Consider the following 21,822-nt stretch of genomic DNA (forward strand, 5'->3'; position numbering starts at 1 on the left):
ATTTCAGCCTGTTCAAAATGAAGATTATTGGTCTACTTATACTGGTCCAAGTTTAATGCCTGGCCCTCACATGCGACACAACAAACCAGGAAGACGAACTACAACTCGTATCCACAACGAAATGGACCATTCGTTGCCAAATAAACCAAAGAAATGTTCTTTTTGCAGAAGTATTGGTCATAATAGAAGCAACTGCCCAAATAAATAGTGAAATTTTATTTTATGTAACTCTCGTATCTTTGGTTTACCAACTTTGTTGTTCACTTTTATTTTAATATATATCAACTAAAAAATTATTGGATCTTATATATTTGTTATTAAGAAACTCTTTTTTTTTCTTTTCTTTACTTTTTTATATCTCGGTACAATACAAATTTTAACTTTTTTATTCAATTTAATTTTATCATAATTCAATATTTTTTCTCTTTTCAATTTTTCTTCTTACAACTATGAAGTCGTGCCATTATGACCAGACTTCCTTTATACCGAAAACACTAAAGTCGTGCCATAATGGCAAGACTTTCTTGAAACCTAATACTGAAGTCGTGCCATTATGGCAAGACTTTCTTAATAACCCAATAGTGAAGTCGTGCCAATATGGCAAGACTTTCTTAAAACCCTAATACTGAAGTCGTGCCATTATGGGAAGACTTTCTTAAAACCCATTACTGAAGTCGTGCCATTATGGGAAGACTTTCTTAAAAACCCATTACTGAAGTCGTGCCAATATGGCAAGACTTTCCTTGTTATGAAGTCGTCCCATTATAGGACGACTTTGATTATTCTCGTAATTAATTTAAGTGAAGTTGTCTCCGATTGGCACGACTTCATGAAAAATATTGAAGTCTCTTCAATTTGAGACGACTTCAGCTCAAATTAACCAAAGTCGCCTTAATTTGGCACGACTTCTTTAAGATGAAGTCGCTCCATCTTCTCACGACTTACCTCTGCCGAGAATTAAAAAAAAAATCTGCACCATTTTAGAAAATTGGAAAAAAAATTGGCCCACTTTGGGAAAAAAACCAAATTTAAAAAGTAAAATTACGTGTCAAAGTTACAATTATGAACTCAATGTCACTTTCCTTTGTCTTTTAGTACTTCTCTTCTCTGAACCTATATAAACTTATAATGTCTTAACTTTATTTAAATTTTATATTTGTGGTTTATCCAAATGATCATATGTTACACATAAACAAAAGAGAATGTAGATAAGAGAGTTGAGAATCAGTAAGACTATGGATTAGAGTGTAGTTGTTATATAGGTATTAATGTTCGAGTTGTATAGATCCTCCATTTGTTGAAAATTATATATACATCCTCTTAAAGTTTATCTATATTATCAATGAGGACCATAAATACCAATTGTATGCCCGGGTGTTTGTTTATTGCTTAACACCTAACTTGATAATTAGGGTAAATATGCTAAATAGGGATGCTACCATTATTATTTTTATTATGCTTTTTTTTATCTTTTACAAAAAAGCATGAATACAAAATTATATTTATTAATTATTATAATTATTTATAAAACAACTAATTAGTGTTTTAAAGAATTAAATTTTAGATTGTGAAAGAAAGTGATTATTAAAATATAAATAAAAAATTACAAACGTTAATAATTTTAATAAACTGATATTATTATGTTAAACTTTCATGTCTAACTACTGTAAATAATATTATTTAATCATAGTATTATTATAATTAATTTTTATCTGGACGAAAATTACGATTAAATTTTAAAATAAATATAACATGATTATATTTGATTAAAATGTTCACATTTTATAAAATAAGGTAAGATTTTTTTTAAAATTAGTTTTTTTAAATATTAATTTCTAGTTATGATAGATTTTCATAATATTTTCTTCGTAATTAAATAATTATTGAATATAGGAGAGAAAATATTATAATATTTAAAATTGTATCGTAATTTAAAATAAAATAGAACATGAAAATTAAAAGTAATAGGTTGTGTTTGGACGAGGTAATTTAGAATGATAATTCATTTATTTGAAGAATTTAAAATTCTTTACACTAAAATAATTTGTTTGGATAAACTAATTAGTAAGAAATTGAAATTTAAAGTTTTTTAAACATATTTCAAATGCAAGAAATAAAAGAATTAGAAATACTTTAAAAATGTAAGAAATTTGAAATTTCACTCTTTTATTCTACTCACGAAGGTTGAGTTGTGTTAATTCAGGCTAAAAGTCCAGTCAAGTTGACTCGACCAGAAAGTTTAGTCGAGGCTCAGATTGAAGACTCGATCGAGTTGACCTGGGTTGAAAGTCAAGTCAACTTGGATTGAAAAACAAGTCGATTCGGCTCGAAACTGTAAGTTTTGAAATAATTGAAATGCCAAGAAGGGGGGTTGAATTAGCTAGTTAAAAAATAGGATGTCTTTTGAAGGTTTAAAATTGTTTTAATTTGAATCAATTCGATCACAAGTTTGGATGCAAACACCTCTGGATAGTATACTTTCAACCGATCAAAAATAGAGTTAGTCGATTGAATTTATTAAACAGATGTTGTACTGGTATAATTAATCGATTGAATCAGAAAAATAGTCAACTGAAATACTAAGAAAAATACAGAAATGCAGATTTGGGATTTAAAGCAAGAACAATGTAAAAGATGAATCAAGACATGTTCCAATGAGTTATACAAACATGCTCAATGCTAAAGATGTCACCAAAACACTCAAAAATATAAAAAAGATGGTTTAAATCAAAATTCTTTAAACTTTGAATGATAATGTAAGAGAGAAGGGTTAGAGAAAAGATTGATGCACAATATTTTTATATTGGTTCACTCAAACTTGAGCTACATCCAGTTTGTCAAAGCAACCCGAGCCTGACTTTGCACTATTTCAAAAGATTTACAAAGTTTACACTCTTACACTTTTAAAATAAGCAAAAACACACACAAAAGACTCTTGAATCACACAAGAATCACAACAGCACAGCAAGACACCTTTTGAAGACCTGGAAAACCACCAGGCACACACACAAAGCTTGAGAAAGATCAAACCTCAACGGTAACACAACCCTGCCTACCACAAACACCTTTTCCAAGCTTCAAACATAAGCAAAATGCTCTAAGAATTGATCCAAGATCAATCTTCACCAGCTGCAATCTGTATGATCTCGAAAGAGAGAGAATTCCAAGATTTCCAGAATGGTTTCGCGCTAAAAAATGGTCTTGCTACCTATCTATCGAAAATCACGACACTTATAGTTAAACTACTATGAAATACAACAGGTTGATTTTCAAATCAATCGGTTTATTTCACTTAACTTAAGTGAAATCTGTCGATTAAAAAATAAATCAACTGATTGAATAAGTCACAATTTGAGACTATTGCAGCTAACCTTTTAACTTGTTGAAAATTCATTCAACAGATTAAAAGACACAATAAAGACCATATACATCTAATGAATGCTAAATGGTCTACAAATTGAATTATAAACATCAAGCTTGTTTTCCTAATGATTGATCCATATGGAGGGTGTCAACACCCAATTCGGTTGCGATAGAGGGCACGCGTCAAGGCTTGTTCTACATGAGCAACATCAAATCTCCATGACTTCATCAATGTATGCGTGATTTCAAAGCAATGGCTTCAAGTTACTTCTGCAAAGCTTCATCAAATCTTCAAGAGACACACCATCCAGGCTTTGTATGTCAACAGAAACAAAATTCGTGACGAGTTGGCCTTGGTCGAAGACTATGACGGGTCAGCAAAAAATGAAGGTTAAGACGGATCGACACGAGCTGAAGGTAGACACGAGTCGGCATAGACCAAAGGTCGAGCGGATTTGGTGTAAGCCAAAGGTCGAGTCGAGTTGGTCCAAGCCAAAGGTTGAAACGAGTCAGTCCTAATCGAAGGTTAAGTCGAGTTCGTCGAGCTGAAGGTCGGGACCAGTCATACTCAACCAAAGTTCGATCAAAGTCAATTCGGGCTGAAGGGTAGAATCAAGTTACCCAAATAATTTTAAAGTAGAGTTTTGCCTTAAAGGAGAAATTACATTGTTTTATCCGAACAAGAAAATTGAAATCTGAAATATTTCAATTACTTTATCCAAACAAACTATTTAAGAAATAAAAAGAATCTAATTACAAATAATTCAAATATATTGAATTACATGTTAAAATTCCTTGTCTAAACAATATTCAGGTAATGAGAGAATCCTACTCTTTTAATGTGCATGCTTAAATAGGTATATGACACACAAGTATTTGTATTAGATCATATTATAATTAAGGCTTATATATAATTTTGGTTCATATTTTCATCTACTTTGTTCAATTTAGTCATTTTTTTTTTGTTCAATAAAGAATCAATTTTCGTCAATTTTGCTCAATTTTGTCCTTTTGGTAATGATGTTTAAATCATTAACGAAAGGTGAACAATGTGTGTCATACGTTAGTTTTTTGTTTTTTTTTTTCTTAATTTAAAAAAGTTGTTAACGTGTCAATTCAACATTGTGACACATGACAATGTCATATGTTAGTAGTGTCTTATACTCAATTAAGTGTAAACTTTCATTTTAATTTTGTTCAATTTAGTCCCAACTTTCGTTAATTTTTTTCAATTTATTCCTAATTTTTATTTTTTTTTATTTAATTTAGTCCCAATTTTATTTTCTCTAGATTGAAATCAAATTTATTTTTTATATAAATGTTATATTGAAATTTTTATTAAAATTCACATTTTTATTACAATATTTCTTTCATTATTTTTAAACTAACTTTAACTATATTATTGAAATATAATTATTAGATTTATTTTTTATTTTTCTTACACGTAAAAAAAAGATTAAAGTTGATTTTAAAATAATGAAAAATTTTCCCTTTAATTTTAAAAATAATAAAGAATTTTTCTTCCAACTCTAACCTTATTTTCTATGTGTAGCAAAAATCAAACATAAATTTAATAACTTTCTTCCAATAATATAGTTAGGGTTAGTTTAAAATTAATGAAAGAAATATTTAATATAAATGTGAATTTTTAATAAAATTTTAGGATAACATTTATATAAAGATAAGATTAAATTTGATCAATTTGGAAAGAGACAAAATTGAAATAAAATTGAATAAAATTAACAAAAATTGAAACTAAATTAAATATAAAACACTAACATCAGACACTTGGCATATATTGACTTGACATGTGACATTATTTTATGTCACATACTTGAATAGTAGACAACTTTTTTTAAAATTTTTAAAAATAAAAAATAATAAAAAAATGAAAAAAGAATCACTAGTTAACACATGGACACACTGTTCATCTTCCGTTGAAAAGTTAAATGTCATTATCAAAAATATCAAATTAACCAAATTGACAAAAATTAAAACCTTATAAGACACTTGGAAACAAAAAATGATCAAATTGAATAAAATAGACCAAAATATAGACAAAAATTGTATTTGAACCTATAATTAATGATCAAGATAAATTTACAAGAAATTACTTTTATTGTTTGAAAGTTTTACTTCAAAAAACTAAAAATTTCATATTTATTATTTAAAATAAAAAAGACAATTCTTGAAACAAAAGTAAATATTAAAACTGTATAATGATAGAGTAACATAAAGACCTATTTTTCGTTGTAAATGAACTTGAACTTACCATTAGAGTACAAAACTATTTCAGTAATTAAATTTGATATAGTGATATAAGGGCCAATAAAATATTTAAAACCATAAAATAGAAAATAAAAACACGAGCAAAGAAAAGATGCATCACTTCTTGATTATGACACTAAACTAAAGAAAAATGCATCCCCAAGAACATTACTTCTCCCATCAGAGATTATTTTTAATGTGCAATTAAATGTATTTTCAAACACATTATCTGTTCTAATTTTGCAATTTTCAATAAATTTTAGTCTAACAACAATTTGCTCCTAATCATCCCCATTTTTTACATGCCACACCTTCCTGTTCCCCTCCACAAAAACTGGAATTCTGGTGCAGGATGTTTTCACAATACAAGGGACTTGAATGTAAACAAGGATAAAATGCTCATTTACTCTTACAACCACTAAAAGGGATATGAAAAATTACAGACAACAGAATTATCTTACAAGATAAAGTAACAACAATGCAAACAAACCACCAACAATCAACTATGCATTTGCTGAAAGTCTTGCCTCTATTCAGGAATCATTCAGCAACCTTCATACCAGACAGATAGACTTTACTCTGAATCACACTTCCCCCAATCCAAAATCCAGGCATAACCATCAAACCAACTTTGGGTTTTTCATCATTGTCATCCATTATCAGATTCTTAACCACACTTTCCATATAAACATCTGAGAACTCACTCCCTCCTTTAACCTGAAATACCTTAACATTGGGCTCAAAAGAATAAGCCAGCCTGTGTAAAAGCCAGATGGTCTTGGTCAGTTTAAGAAAAGCCTGGTAAAAGGGAGTCCTTGGATGCCCTCCACCCATCACATAATTTCGCTGATCTAAATTTCCAAAGAATGATGCCTCCATCTTTGGATGAACAACCACTAAATATTTGCTCCTGCAAAATTTCCCAAATATGGAATCTGGATTTTGCCCTAGCATGTCCAAGGGATCCATCTCTCTTAAAGCAAGAAATTGGTGGAAGAAGCTCTCTTTAGTTACAGTAATATCGTCTGATTTAACAGAGAAGCTTTCTAGCTCAAAGCCACTAAACATTCTTTGGCATATGTAAGACTCAAATGCATATTTCTTATGAGCTCTCTTTGCATAAACAACATCAGGTTCGATTGAGTTTGCAGCAGCATCAAGGTCCCACCCAGCTGCTTTCATCATGTTGATCAAAGGTTTAGAAAAATCATGAATGGCTTTTGCAGCTGCTTCCACAGCAGAGGTGAAGAGATCTGGAGTTAGATCAACAGGGAAAAAGCCATTTTCATCTTCAGATTCTTTGGTAGACAAACCTCTAAGCTTCAGATTTTTCTCTAGTTTTGCTCGCTTCTGGCTAGCCTCCTCAATCTGCTGCTGCAATTGGTGGATCTCAGAGTCTTTATTCTGAATTTCAGATTGGAATTTCTTCACCATGACCTCATAAGTTTTCAGAAGACTCTGTTGTTCTTGAATTTCTGCAGCTAATCGTGAGTCTTGGGGAGAAACACACACGGGTTTTGGATTGTTCTCCCTGTAGAAATGCTTGAGTTCAGACAGATTTTTCAGCTCACTGATAACAAGTTTATCAGCAGTGTGGATTTTATCAGGGTCATAAGGAGTATGAGCAGATTGTAGCTGGATATAAGCTGACTTCAAGGAAGAGATGTTTGTAAAAATTTTAGATATTAGAGTCTCCATTGCTTCTGGATTCTGATTCCTGGCCTCTTCCATTGGTTGAGGATGGACCTTTTGGCTGTTGCTCTCACGTAATTGGGTCTCTTTTGCTCCAGTGGGTAGCATAGCTAACGCCAAGAAAGAGATGGTTGAACAAACTTTCTGTCAACAGAACAAAAATCAACTTAGCCCACAAGCCTTCAAAGAAGTTTAATCAACCTGATTAGTGCAGAAATACCATTTTGTACAACATTAGATTAGTATTGGATTCCTATTTCACGTGTTTACAAAAGACAGGTGAAGAAAACTAAACAGACTTAAAACACGTGACGTATTCAAATACAAGGAAATAGAGATAATATTGTATTAAAGTCCATTAACCCAAAAGGAGACATGGCCACTGAAGCAAATAATTACATCATTATTGACAAAGGATATATGTTATAACAAACTATGTCAGCAATAAGCAACTACCATATCAGTATAATACTGCTACCCAAAACAATTTCTTTAGCTGATGATATCCCAATCTTTCGAGGCCATAGTTTCTTATACAGCATGTTTAAAAATGAAGGTTCAAATTCTGGTTATTCTGCATCTCACAATTACATCTTCCAGTATATCAAACGTGTTCATTCTGGAAATATAATATAAACGAAATAAGATCCATGATTTCATCACCACAAGGATCCATGATTCAAAAAAGGCCAGCTCACTATATCATTTGCCAGTAGAACGAAATATTATAATTCTAAAATCGAATTACTAAACTATGCGGAAATGAATAACCTATTTGAATTGACTAAATGAGACATATGTCTCTTACATCCATTCACTCCAAACATACTGCGATGCGACTAACCATATAGCCATAAATCTTGGAAGACATGACCAAGGATCTACTTCTGGTCTACATCATTTTATCAGAGTGCCTTGTTTTTCAGAGGCTATTGTGATTAGCTTATCAGAAGAAATGAAACAGCTTTCTAAGAAAAATAATTATTTTTACAATTTTCTCAAACAGGCCTTCCAATTGAAGCGCAATTTTCTTCAAACAATCAAATCATAAAAGAAATGGCCCCTAGCCTTTGACATATACATTCAGTGTCTCACCATTTCAGTTACTGGAACTACTCACCATTCCCCAATTGCACAGCATTAAATTGCAAGTATTCTAACCAAAACCAAAACTTCCGATAAAAAAAGAAAAAAGACATCCATTCAGTATACAAATGAAACTGTGAGAACGAGTTTTCTACCTAGAAAGACTGCATTTCAACAAGAGAATGAATCCAGCTAGCATAATACCCTTGAACCCTAGATATTACAAAAGAAATATTAATACGAGAGAGGATAGCTTCAATGCGGTAAAGAAGAATAAATCAATCCTAATCCACAAGCAAAACACAAAAAAAAAATTCTATAACAACCCCGTGTCACAAGAAATTCCCAGAAATTCTAGTGTCTCTGTCACAATACAAAACCCTAACTTATGGAGAGAGAAAAAAAAGTGAATTTTGGAGAAGAGAACAAGTGGGCACGAAAGAATGAAGCTTAGCCAAGCAAAAGAAAAAACAGATCTGAGATTTAATTTGGGATTACCTTGTTGGGAATTTGAAGGAAGAGTGAAGATGAAGTGGTGGTTCAGTAAAGCGAAAGCTTCACAAATAGCGAAACGATGATGGGCTGTCGTTTTTGTTTTTCTGTTTTTATATGTTCCATTTTCTTATTGTTGTTTTGAATTTTGTTTGTCTATTTATTTATTTCTTGTTCCCACCATTTCACCGAATTTCTGATCTTTCACTTTTGTAAATGGTAAGATGTTAAATGATTTTTTATATATCTTTCGATTAATTTTATTATCGAATTCTTTGTTAGTATCTAGTTGATGACTTTGTTTATAGGAAAAAAATAATTATATATTAATACCCTAAAGTAATTTTACGTGATGTTGGATGGTTTTTTATTGTATGACCATTGCGTTTTTGTACTTTTCGTAAATATTTATATAACTAGTACTTCATTTTCATTAAAAGTTTGTATAGGAAATTATTAAAATCATAAATTATTTTTCTTATCATATATTTATTTGAAAAAGTAAAATAAAAATAATTTAATAACTTTACATTTATTTTTATAAATATAATAATTTCTTAAATCAAACCATTCTTAAATTATATTTTTCAATTATAATAAGGTGGTTTTACCTTTCAAAATAGAGGAAAAGGGTTAGTTTTTTTTTACTTGTATAGGTTACAGATTCAATTTTCACTCGCTCAGTGACATGCATATACTTTTGTACAAGGTTCTTTTTCGTTAAATGTCACGTATTTAATTTGAATATTTGAAATTTATGTATGTTGGTTAGGGGTGTCAATATAGGTTTGATTTGTTGGGCCGGTCTGTATACCTGTAAAAATAACACAAGGTGGGTCAGGATAGTGAACTTGCGGGCTCGCAAAAGTCCGCAACTCACGCAAACTGGTCAGCAGCCCACGCAAACTGGTCCACAAGCCCACATTAAGAAAAAATTGACACTTGTGTATATCAATCACTCTTGTTCTGGAGTCTTACATTAATATTTCAAATTTTGTTATGACCGTAAAAGCAAGTATTATATATTTTGTAATGTTCTAAAATTTAAAGAATACATCGTTTATGTCAAAGTACGAATATGAATATGATGAAAATGTTGAATTATCAATTTTTCATCCAATTTCCCTAAGTCTTTACTTAATTTTATGAACTTGTTAAAGTTTTTCAATCTTTTAAACATTGAAAGTTTTATCATAGAAATTTAAAACATTTTTTTTAAAATTAAAAAAAAAAAGTGGATTGGCCCACAACCCTATAGACCGCACTTATGCAGGAGGGACCAAACTTTTCAGCCTGCATTAAAATGCAAAACAAGACAGGCCAACCTACATTGTGCGAACCGGTCCTAAATGGGTCGGGTCAGACCGCATTACCACCCGTAATATTGGTCCAAATAATTTGAATCTTTAAACATAATTTTTTACTTAATTATCACTCTCGTACAAACATCATTCTCATAATCATGTATATAGGAAAATATCATAAACCAAATAATAAAGAAAGAGATGATATTGTCGAATATCTTTGAAGGAATTATGGATAGTATTTAAATTATTTATACTGTTTGACACATTTTTGCTTCAATGTTAACTTAAATACTATCTTGAAATGCGCTCGAAACGTCAGATAAACTTAACAAAATTTGGTTAAAAGGACTAAATTCACGCATTTTGAAAGATGAAGGACTAAATTGGTCAAAAGTTTTGATGAGGGACTAATTCCAAATTTCGCTGAAACTTGAGGGACCAAAAACATATTTAACCCGTCAAAAGGACGTGATTGGGGCTCATCAACAACAAAGCCATCAGATTTATGAAAGGGAGAGGGTTCAGGTTCATGAAAGGAAGATGGGTCAGGTTCCTGACCTCCACGAGCGTACTCTTCTTCCACATTGCTCAGCTCATCTTTTAATTGTCGAACAACCCTATAATTTCTTTTCAACTTCCTTTTGCACCATTGCTTAAATTCAATAAAGGATATGTCATCTATTCCTTTTTTTGGGATGCCATGTCCACCTACATTTAAGGCATCACGAACAACATTAATGTTTTTTTCGTCTTCAGTTAATTCCCAGTCAAGAACAACCTGCATAATGATGTCCAACCTTTATACGTTATTGCTACACATAATATAACTTAATAAACTCAAATAAAACGAATGGAATACAATAGTTTGTTATATTCAAACGCGGACTTGATTCCGTGAGTCCTAATGACCAACGATGGCCAACTCAAAATTCTCGGGAAATTAACGTCACCTTCATAAGACCCTAACGAAAGTAGTCGACAAACCAAAAGCTGAAAAAAATATTCAGGAAATAATTAATCGTTAAATTCACAAACACAAGGCAAACAAAATCTAAATTGGCTTAAATAATAAATACCTGCAAAACAGCCACGGACCCAGCTACAGTTATGGCAGACGTGTTTTGATCTTGCCTTAAAGTGTGGTAAGCACAATTGAAACCTTCTACCAAAAAACTATGGACAGACCTTGACCAGTTGTATTGATTCAAGTTGTCAAGGTTATCCAACAATCTAAATGACATGTTTGTTACAGCCCTAGAAGTCCTAGGGAAATACAAAAGAGCAAAACACAGCAACAAGTACAAACGACAAACATTGTCTACATTGACCACGTCATTGTCATCGCCACTTTGTAAATAAAAGTATATTCTATTAACAATGTCATCTATTGTTATTGGTTCATGTTCAAATAATGACTTCAGCACCCCACACACAACACTATTGAATTCTACATCAACCCCGACAGCATTGAGACCCAAACAAACACAAACATCTAAAACAGACAACCATACCAAATGTTGCCTGATACATATGCTTTCATGTTTAGGGACCCACCGACTAAGTGTATGTTTTAACAAAACTCCATTGATATCCAACGGTTTCACCATGTCAACACACCACCTAAATGGAGTGCCTCCAATTCGAGAGCGATGGCTTGCTCTCAATAATCCATTAACTTTAACAATGTAGTCTGTTTTACAATGGTTGCGAACCACAACCTACAAAACAAATGAAAGTGTTAAAAAAACATGTCAGAATACATCAATAAATGAACTTAATGAAATATAATAAAAAAAATGAAAAATGAATAGTTCACTACTTCTCCTTACGACTTCTCTTGCCACCGAAGAAAATTACTGACCTGCAACTTTTTTATACTTATCTTGCAACCCAAGCGCAATTATGATGTAACCCACAAAACAGTTTTTGGATAAATTAAGCTGACAGATATTGGCAGTGCATAACAGACAAATGTGTCCGCTCGTAAAGGGTGGACCCCTAGTGTGCATACCAATAGTAGAGCCCATTCCACTTCTTGTAAACCTAGTGTGACTTAATATAAGGAATAACTAGTCTGCAGGATTTTCCAACTTATCTTCCAACCAAAGAACGATTAAGGTATAACCCAAACAAGAGTTTGTGTACAATCTAAAATTGACAGATTTTGGAAGTGCAACAGAACACACAATTTTATCCCTTACTAAAATAGCAGACCCATCGCATTTCTTTAAAAGAGGGTGTTACTTCATTTGGGAAAAACAAACTATCCAACATTTTATAATTTATCTTGCAACCCAACAGCAATTAAGGTGTAACCCACGACACATATTATGCACAAATTAAAATTCACACCTTTTCGAATTGCAAAACAACACACAATTCTACCACTTGCAAAAAGGTTGGACCCCAACAATGCACACCAACACCAGACCCCATCCCACTTCTTCTAAACCAGGTCTAACTTCATTTGGGGAAAGACTAGCCTACAACAATTTAAAAGTTAACTTGCAACCCAGGAGCAATCAAGATGTTACCCAGCAAAGAGCTTTTGCACAAATTATAATTCGCAAATTTTGGAACTACAAAAAAACAACACACAATTATCCCACTTACTAAAAGGTTGGACCCCAACAGTGCCAGCAAGACCAGACCCCATCCCAATTCTTCTAAAGCATGTGTAACTTCATTTGGGGCAATAGTAGGTTGCAACAATTTCAAATTTATCTTGCAACCGAAAAGCAATGAAGATGTAATCCACCAAAGAGCTTTTGCACAAATAACAATTCGCAAATTTTGGAACTATATAAAAACACACATTTTTCCCACTTACAAAAAGGTTGGACCCCAATTGGGCACACCAACACCAGACCCCATCTCACTTCTTGTAAACAAGTTGTAAGTTCATTTTCTGAAAAACTAGCCTCCAACAATTTTATATTTATCCGCCAACCCAAGACCAATTATGGTGTAACACACCAAACACGTTTTGCACAAGTGATAATTGACAGATTATGGAATTACATAACAACACAAAATTGTAAATGAATCAACCATAATCACACACATTTACCTTCCTTAATACACCATCTTCTTCTTCTGCCATACGTATCCAAAATCTCCAATCTCCTACTAGAGTAAACAGTTTATATAAGGAATTGCAATAAATAAACAGCAAACACCACACCCAAACAATAATTCGCGATTAAACAAAATTAATAAATTTTAAAAGCCATGAATCAAGGCTCGTGAAGGTGAAAGAAAATGGACCTTGCTCCTCGAACGTGCTCAGCCCGCGAGACAGACAGGACAATCGCTCGAAAATGCGTGCTTCACTGTCATGGTTACAGAGTAGGGTGGAAGGATGCGTGCTTCACTGCTGGACTACGGCTTTGGCGGTTGCCATTGGGCTCGACTTCTTGTTGTGATTGAAAGTGAGGGAAAGATAGAGGGGAGGTTGAGGTCTTGATGAAGATGAGTGCGTGAGTGAGTGAACAAGAAAACGGCAGGTGCGGATAAGCGGTGGGAGCAGCGGTGGTGAGCGTCGAAATTGGGGAAAACTTTAGGTTAGGTTATGAAATTGGGAGTGTGGAGGGGTTCGGGGATTGAGCAACGACAGCAGAAAAAGTTGCGTCCAAGTGTTGGTGGAGACGGAGCGGGAGAGGGAGAGGGAAACGGTGGAGAAAGAGGTGTGTGTGGTGCGGGAAGGGTTATTTGGGGCTGTGTGTGTGCGGGAAGAAGGCCAGGAGAGGGGTCTGTGTGTGTGCGGGAAGAAGGCGAGCACAGGGTTTGCGGGCGCTTTGGAGAAATGGAGAAGCGGTGGAGCGGTGGAGCGGTGGAGCAGTGAAAGAGTTTTCAAAAACGAAAACAGAAATGCGCGGACTGCTGTGCGGGAAATGTGGCAACTGGCTGTGACTACACGCGCGTGTGCGGAGAATGACGCTTCCTGATGCCAATTTAATTTTTCAATTAAAAATAAAATTTAAATCCAATTTCTGTTGCCACGTAAGGTGGTCATGAAAGTGGTAACTTTGGGGTGTCAATGTATCATTTTTCCAGTATAATGGTACATTCAAGTCCAAAACAGTTGCAGTAGGATATTAATAGCATTTATGAGAGAATGAAAACGATCTTGCAGACAATAAAATCAGAATCAAAGTCAGGTAATGTCTGAAGGTAAGGACATGATCTGAATTCTAATTAAGTATACACTCTCTATTGTGAGATCTCTAACTTGAAGATCAGAGTATCTGCAGATACACCATCCCGAGAAGCACCACCAGATACGGTTTTAGAAAAGTGAAAGCGGAGGATAGAAAATTCTTGAGACAGTTTGATTCCGTACAAGAACAATTCTATTATTAATTTTTGGTGGAACTATTTTGTTATTAAAATATAATTTTAAGAGTGAGTTTGAAGTGGAAGAACTAACACTGCTGTCATTTAAGCTGTTTCTTACTGACCAAGTCATCCTCCTGAAAACATAAAGACTTAATATCCTAAGAAAAAGATCAACAATAACGGTTCTCCTCATATAACTAACTTTTGACATTCACCTATACAGTGTTTGAAGTGTTTCAAACAGCACGGTTGCAGTACAAGTTCATATTGATATCCCAAATTAGCTGCAAAATATCAGCTATTTCAATGATATGCCTACCTTTTAGAATACAGTCTTCAAAAGAATGTCAATATTACAAGATAAGGTTTACACCAAATTAAATTTACCACACTAAAAGAATAACACTTCTCATCATCTGTTATAGACCGGAGAAACCCCTTATCACACTTTTGACACTTTCTTCTTATCATCTTTTGTAGACCCAGAAAACTCCTTGTCACTTTAGACACTTAATCCCACCTACCCAAAAAATAGAAAATTTGTAACCCAATAAAGTTTAACGATGAGTGCCCCCTCAGCAAAAAATAAATAACAAGAAACACATCCTAGTCTGGGTTTTGTTAATTGACAAAGCAGATCAAAACATACATAAAAAAATTGAAATGAAACCCAAATGAGAAAAGAAAGAACAAAATGAGTGTTTGAGTAATGAAAAATTAAAGCTAAAAGGTGGAGTTAGAATCTTACTTTGTGTCTTGGTACCAAAGTAAAATGTATAGTTGCTTATCATTTCGAAGTAAAATGTATAGTTGCTGTCGCAGAAAGGGTGTGTGAACACTGGTTATTTATCACCCCTTTCCACATTTTTTTTTCATTTGTTTTATTTACCAAAATAATTCTGCTGATAGAAGTTATTTTGTTTTATTATTCAAATATTATGGTGATTAAAGATAACGAGGCAAGTGTCTGGGATGGGACAATAACATCAGTGTTGTGATGGCCAACAACAATGACAATGATGAAAGTGTATATCATTTAGAATTGTTTGGTTTATTCCCAGTTATCTATGAAAATCTTAAGGGGAAAAAAATAACATCTTTACAAGTTGAGCTGATGTGTGTTGTATAATCCTTCAATTTTATGAGCAATCATGACAATCCATACTTTTTTCATTGGCATAAATGTCTCCTCCTCACATACTTGTTACTTACAAGATCACACAAGTATACTTAGAATCTTAACAACACTGCACATATGTCATCAAAAAAGGGAAATCACTTTGGGCAGTCCCAGGGTCCCTCCGTGATAGTGTTTTTTCCTCATTGAATAAGGGGATTTGATCAAAACTTATGTCTAAATTAATCAAAAACATATATTCTACATTGAAACATATATCATAATTAGAAGAACCGATTTTGTGTATTCTCCAAACAAGCAATACAATGGAACAAAAAATTTGGTTTATGAGTATAAATCACGTTGAATTAGCTCAAATTGATCATTTTGAATTTCCATTTAAGTGCAGAGGCCATTTTCTCAAAAGCAAAAAAGCACTCCTTTTGAAGAACACTCTTGTTACAACACAATCCTAAAAGTACAAGTATTCAATATCATCATACACCATACACGTGTTAGATAGAGACCATCTAGTGTAATTATTGTCAAAACAACAATCAGTACAAGATTGCTAAATACAACAATCATATCAGAATCTATATAGAAACAATGTGAAAAATGTAATCTTCAAGGTGCCCTTCTACAAATGGACCCCAAAAGAATAATACAAATATACCAACCACACATTATGCCTTTGACCGTCTAAACTCAAACCATATCTCATAATGGTTGAATAACAAACTATCATGAGTTTGCTTCCCAAGATACTCGAGCCCCAAACTTGCAAGCCTCTTCGTGCATTCTTCTCCTCCCAACCGTGAGCAAAACTTTATATTATGTGATACAAAGATTCTTCCATCATATGGCTTCAATTTAGATGCTAATCTTTCCATTCCAGTCCACACAAGTTTATCAGGCATATGAAGGAATACAGCACTAGCATAAATCAAATCATAAAATGTGCCAGAACCAAATTTGCTGAAATCCATGTCTTCCCCCTTAACTATCAAAGGTCGTTTGTGTAGAAGGCCCTGGGCAGGAAGTTCATACCTAAATGCTGCCATCAGAGACAACTCGTCTCTTTCAAGACAATGGAAGTGTTCAGGATTTAGGTATCGAATGAAATGCAAACCAACTCGAAGAGTGCCACAGCCTATCTCTAGCACCGATGAGTCTGGTCTGAGTTGAGTGGCTTGTGCAAGGAACTCAAACACATCTCTTCCCCCTGCCCAAGGTTCGCCATAGTTGCTATGGTGCTCTTCCACTAGCAGTTCCCCAGGGCATGGGAAGGCAGTGTGATTATCTGAGTCAGGTTTCTCATAGTGAGATATGCCCTTAAATCTGCGCTTGGAAGAACAAGTTGAGATCAGAAAACCAAAAAGGGTATTCAAATATCCATGTTCAATAACATGAAATCAGAAATTGCAATCAATGCCTCAAAAATGTGTCCCAAGAGGGTAACTAAACACTCCCAAAAACATCGTTGTCTAACCAAAAAAAAAAAAAACCTCAGAGTATGAACTATATTATATATAGTGTTTGAATATGCACACCCCTACTATATTATTCACAATCAAATGGATAAGTACTACATTATGAGAAAGAGGCGAACTGTCACCATTATAAATTGAGAATTCAAAATTGAAAAAAAATGTCAACACTAAAGGTGGTGAAGGCAATGTTTAAAACAGATTTTCACAGAAAGATGGACAGAAAGTAAAACAAACTTCAGTCAAAAGCATAGCATCATGCAAAAACTATTTTAGAGACAAAAAGAAAGGCAACAGCACTGAGTTTTCCAGGAACACAAATTTCCACTCATTCTCTTGTATCTTCTCTCACCTTCTATGACTCCTGCAAAAAGACTAGCCTACTCATCAGCTAGTTAATTTATTTTCCAAATATTGCCTAATATTTAGAGTCTGAATTGTTAGAACTTTCAATCAATGCCCTTACACCCTCAATGTGCTCTCCCCCCTTCAAAAATACAACTTTCAAGGCAAACTACAAACTGCAGGCTTCTCATAAATCACTATTGTGATGACTAATAATGAAGTTTAATGGTAATCCCAAAAGAAAGATATGCACATATACACACACAATTGGATTAAAAAGTCTGAGAATTTGGAAGGGTCTTACTGTCTCAAATCCTCAAGTTGTTGAGCCCTGGTGCGAGGGTTAATACCCTTGCGAAGCACATTGTCATGCATATGAAGCCCATTTACATGGATTTGATACTTCACCCACTCAACATCCTCCTTCCTTGTTGACAAGGGAGCAATACTGTTGCCAGACTCCTTCATTGGCAATGATGGAACATCACCATTGCTAGACTCGGAAACACCAATACCAACACTCCTAGCCATGGAAGGAGACATGTTTGTAGTAGGGCAGGAGCAGGATGAAAGAGAGGACAAAAGGAAGAACAGGAAAACCGTAGCCACTAATGCAGATAGAACCAAAACAGGCACCGATACCACCACACCCTTTGACATTGCTCGTGAAGCTGAGAGTGCCATCTATGACTAACCACAGCTTATTATAGCCTGTGAAGGAAGAAGGCAAATTGAGACTAAACACACCTGTTGTTGTTGAATGCTCAATTACCCATAAAATTGTAATTACCACAGTGCAATAAAATAGAAATCTCAACTAAACAGCATCAAAGTTCATTTATATGGGGCATGTTTGGTTTAGTGTTGTGTTTTTTTCTGTGTATATAAGTTTATCCAAAAGCACAGTTATATAACTACAACTCACTAAGTGACATGATGCACAAACACATAAAGAGAGCTAAATCAAAACCCAATTGAAGAATCCGTCAATGGAGCATACACAATCATGAAAGTAAGCAACTTTAAACATCCAATTTCTTAGGGTATTAGAAATGACCTAGATGGATAATTGATGCAGTGAAGAAAACCAGAAGCACTAACAGCATTTTCAAGAGTGGGTTCAATTCAAATCGAGCACATCATAGACATGGAGCATAGATCGTGAAATGGGTGAGAAGCAAGATGAAAAAACTATGGAGACACATTGAAATTCGTTGCAATGAATCAAAGAAAGCAGGAATCTAAAATTAGTACCGATTAGAGAGTAGGTCTAGGAGGGGATGGAGCCACGAGGTTAGATTGCATTAAAGAAGAAAGCGAGAAGAACAAAAATAAATTGTACAAAACCTAAAACATTACTTGAAACAGCGGAAGAATTAACACATGTTTTGTGGTTGTTGTAATATTTTTATATTAAATATATTAAATAACAAAAATGTTTTTTAAGGTTAAATTGTTACGTGTGAAAGAAAGAGTGATGTTACCTAGGAATTACAAACACAATGGTATAAATGTTTGATGATTTTGATTGATTTTTTTCGTTTTTTTTTCTTAAATATTTTAGCTTGTAAAATATTTTTTATTATGTAACAATATAAGATGTATCTTATGTGTATGTTTTGTTACTATTGTTTTTAATTTTTTTTATGTCTTTTAATATTACTATTTAAAAAAATACAGAATAATTTATAATAAAAAAGACTCAGATTTTTTCTAGGTTTGTTGTCCTTATTGGATTTATTATCTTCTTTATAAGTTTTTCTGTCATAGCTAAAGCGAAGAAAGAGATGGTTGAACAAACTTTCTGTCAACAGAACAAAAATTAACTTAGCCTACAGGCCTTCAAAGAAGTTTAATCAACTTGATTAGTGCAGAAATACCATTTTGTACTACATTAGATGAGTGTTCGATTCATATTTCTCAAATGAAGTGTTTACAAAAGACAGGTGAAGAAAACTAACCAGACTTAAAACACATGAAATATTCAACTTAAAAGGCCTTCAAAGACATTAAGGCAACCTAATACAAGGAAATAGAGATAATATCGTACTAAAGTCCATTAACTCAAAGGAGACATGGCCACTGAAGCAAATAATTACATCATTACTGACAAAGGATATATGTTATAACAAATCAAGAACAAATCATGTAAGCAACACGCAACTACCACATCAGTACAATACTTCTGGTTGCGACTAACCATATAGCTAGAAATCTTGGAAGACATGACCAAGGATCTACTTCTGGTTTACATCCTTTTATCAGAGTGCGTTCTTTTCAGAAACTATTGTCATTAGCTTATCAGAAGAACTGAAACAGCTTTCAGAGACTTCTGTTTGTTTTTTTTTTTTCTAAGAAAAATAATAATTATTACAATTTTCTAAAACAAGCCTTCCAATTAAAGAAGCACAACTATCTTCAAACAATTAAAAGATAAAAGAAATGGCCCCTAGCCTTTGACACAGACATCCAATGTCTCACCATTTCAGTTACTGGAACTACTCACCATGCACAGCATAAAATTGCAAGTATTCTAACCAAAACCAAAACTTCAGACAAAAAAACAAAGAAAAAAAATAAAAAAGACATCCATTCAGTACACAAATGAAACTGTGAGAACGAGTTTTCTACCTAGAAAGACTGCATTTCAGCAAGAGAATGAATCCAGCTAGCATAATACCTTGAACCCTAGATATTGCAAAAGAAATATTAATACGAGAGAGGATAGCTTCAATACGGTAACGAAGAATAAATCAATCCTAATCCACAAGCAAAACACAACAAAAATTCTATAGCATCCCATTCCACAAGCAATATAATTTATGTTTTTATATGTTCTATTTTCTTATTATTGTTTTATTTTTTATTTGTCTATTTATTTATTTCTTGTTCCCACAATTCCACCGAAAATTTGACCATTCACTTATGTAGATGGTAAGATAATTATTTAATTTATGTTAATTTTTATAGGGTGGCAAAACCGGTCAACCCAGCCCGTTTTGACCCGTCCCGACGTTAGCCAAGCAGAAAAATACGGCTGGGACGGTCCAGCCCTTTTTAAAGAAATGAGCTGAAAACATCAACCTAACCCGACAATGGGAAGGCTGGTGGGTGGTCCGCCATTTTTTTTTTCTTTTTCATTTTGGACGTGGCAGTTGGGTAATTTGTAGTTTTTTACGACCCATTTCAGTAAACCTGTGTATGCACAATTACAGACATTTATATAACATGAATCAATAAACCTGTGTATTCACTAAAATTGCAGGCATAAAACTAATCATTGCAGTGACTGAAAAATTTACTAAAGTTGCAGTGGCAAATCCATACAATACAGCAAATTAACCACAACATAAAATCTGCATAAACCAATCTAACATTATAAACACTAAACCACAAATAAAATCCCAATTACAGTGGCTGAAAAAGTCACAAAATCTCAATCCATCATCACCACAAATTAGGGCCAATGTTTCATTATTTAGGGAAAATGAAAGATAAATTGGGAAGTTACACTCAATCGAAGAACTACGGCAGAGAGGAATCGAAAAATTTAGGGCAAATTCAGGACAAAGGAACCAACCTCTCCACCACGTCAGCCTTCGCGGCCGCTGAAATTGGTGGTCGTCCAAGACAAGGTTCAACAACGGCGTCCCCTACCTTCGTGCGACATTGTCGTCGCAGAGATGAAAATCGAAGAAGAACATGGACGTCGTCGCAGAGGGGCTTCAATCAAGAAAAAATCGAAGGAGATGAGATGCTTGAGAGGAGATTGTGTTTGGGTTCGGCTATTGAAGGAGAAGAAGTGAGTAACTCTCTCGCAATCGCACACAGAAGGAGAAGTGAGTATCACATCTACAGCACCGACCTGGAATAGAAGTGAGTATTACTAATTAATTAGGAGGAAACGGGTTGCGGGTTGGCCCGCTATAACCCGTCCAGCAACCCGTCGCAGGTTGGAATATATATTGATTTCTTGAAAACACCAAAAAATGTATTTATCTTTTTTTCTTATAGATTATGGTAATAATAAATAAAATAGAAATGAGTAATCTACCATATGATGGTTTAACTTTTTTCATGATTATTGAAGTATAAATTGTAGTATTTTTTTTATCATAATATCTTAAAATTATATTTCACATGATTTTTATTAATTAATAGTATAAAAACCTTAATACTAATTGTATATACACACTAAATTCTATCCATAAAGTCCTTCAAAGAAATTCGACCATATCATCAATAGTTTTATATTATTTTATGTTAAATTAAATAAAAGCACTATGTTCATCTCTTTGTTATTTCATGTAATAATTTTCTTTTT

At 33.5% G+C, this 21,822-nt stretch overlaps 2 protein-coding genes across 6 annotated transcripts; both read right to left on the reverse strand.

Annotated features, from left to right (window-relative positions):
- Positions 1 to 6,012: 6,012 nt before the first annotated feature.
- On the reverse strand, positions 6,013 to 9,043 carry LOC114167035 (myosin-4 protein (DUF641)). Of its 3 annotated transcripts, none has more exons than XM_028051943.2 (3): positions 8,908 to 9,020; positions 8,565 to 8,622; positions 6,013 to 7,467 (listed from the first exon to the last, which is right to left on the reverse strand). In XM_028051943.2, the coding sequence occupies exon 3, from the start codon at positions 7,429 to 7,431 to the stop codon at positions 6,172 to 6,174; it is 1,260 nt and encodes a 419-aa protein (XP_027907744.1). In that variant the 5' UTR covers positions 7,432 to 7,467; positions 8,565 to 8,622; positions 8,908 to 9,020; the 3' UTR covers positions 6,013 to 6,171. The 3 variants fall into 3 exon arrangements, with proteins under 3 accessions (XP_027907744.1, XP_027907746.1, XP_027907743.1); XM_028051945.2 differs by lacking the exon at positions 8,908 to 9,020 and adding an exon at positions 8,736 to 8,880; XM_028051942.2 differs by lacking the exon at positions 8,565 to 8,622 and having other exon boundaries at positions 8,908 to 9,043.
- Positions 9,044 to 16,104: 7,061 nt separating this feature from the next.
- On the reverse strand, positions 16,105 to 21,369 carry LOC114167330 (uncharacterized). 3 transcript variants are annotated; one of them, XM_028052388.2, is made up of 4 exons: positions 21,079 to 21,369; positions 20,130 to 20,186; positions 17,803 to 18,209; positions 16,105 to 17,004 (listed from the first exon to the last, which is right to left on the reverse strand). In XM_028052388.2, the coding sequence occupies exons 3-4, from the start codon at positions 18,180 to 18,182 to the stop codon at positions 16,350 to 16,352; spliced, it is 1,035 nt and encodes a 344-aa protein (XP_027908189.2). In that variant the 5' UTR covers positions 18,183 to 18,209; positions 20,130 to 20,186; positions 21,079 to 21,369; the 3' UTR covers positions 16,105 to 16,349. The 3 variants fall into 3 exon arrangements, with proteins under 3 accessions (XP_027908189.2, XP_027908187.2, XP_027908190.2); XM_028052386.2 differs by lacking the exon at positions 20,130 to 20,186; XM_028052389.2 differs by lacking the exon at positions 20,130 to 20,186 and having other exon boundaries at positions 17,803 to 18,245.
- Positions 21,370 to 21,822: the final 453 nt, after the last annotated feature.

The sequence above is a fragment of the Vigna unguiculata genome, chromosome 10, assembly GCF_037176805.1.
Source record: "Vigna unguiculata cultivar grain cowpea cultivar isolate G323 ecotype 2 chromosome 10, ASM3717680v1, whole genome shotgun sequence".
NCBI lineage: Eukaryota > Viridiplantae > Streptophyta > Magnoliopsida > Fabales > Fabaceae > Vigna > Vigna unguiculata.

Bases quoted from the DNA above. Each gene is read 5' to 3' on its own strand.
- LOC114167330 (XM_028052386.2), bottom strand. From the start codon at position 18,182: ATGGCACTCTCAGCTTCACGAGCAATGTCAAAGGGTGTGGTGGTATCG. The intron at 17,005-17,802 runs GTAAGACCCTTC...TTCCAAGCGCAG, and splicing joins CAACTTGAGGATTTGAGACA to ATTTAAGGGCATATCTCACT.
- LOC114167035 (XM_028051942.2), bottom strand. From the start codon at position 7,431: ATGCTACCCACTGGAGCAAAAGAGACCCAATTACGTGAGAGCAACAGC.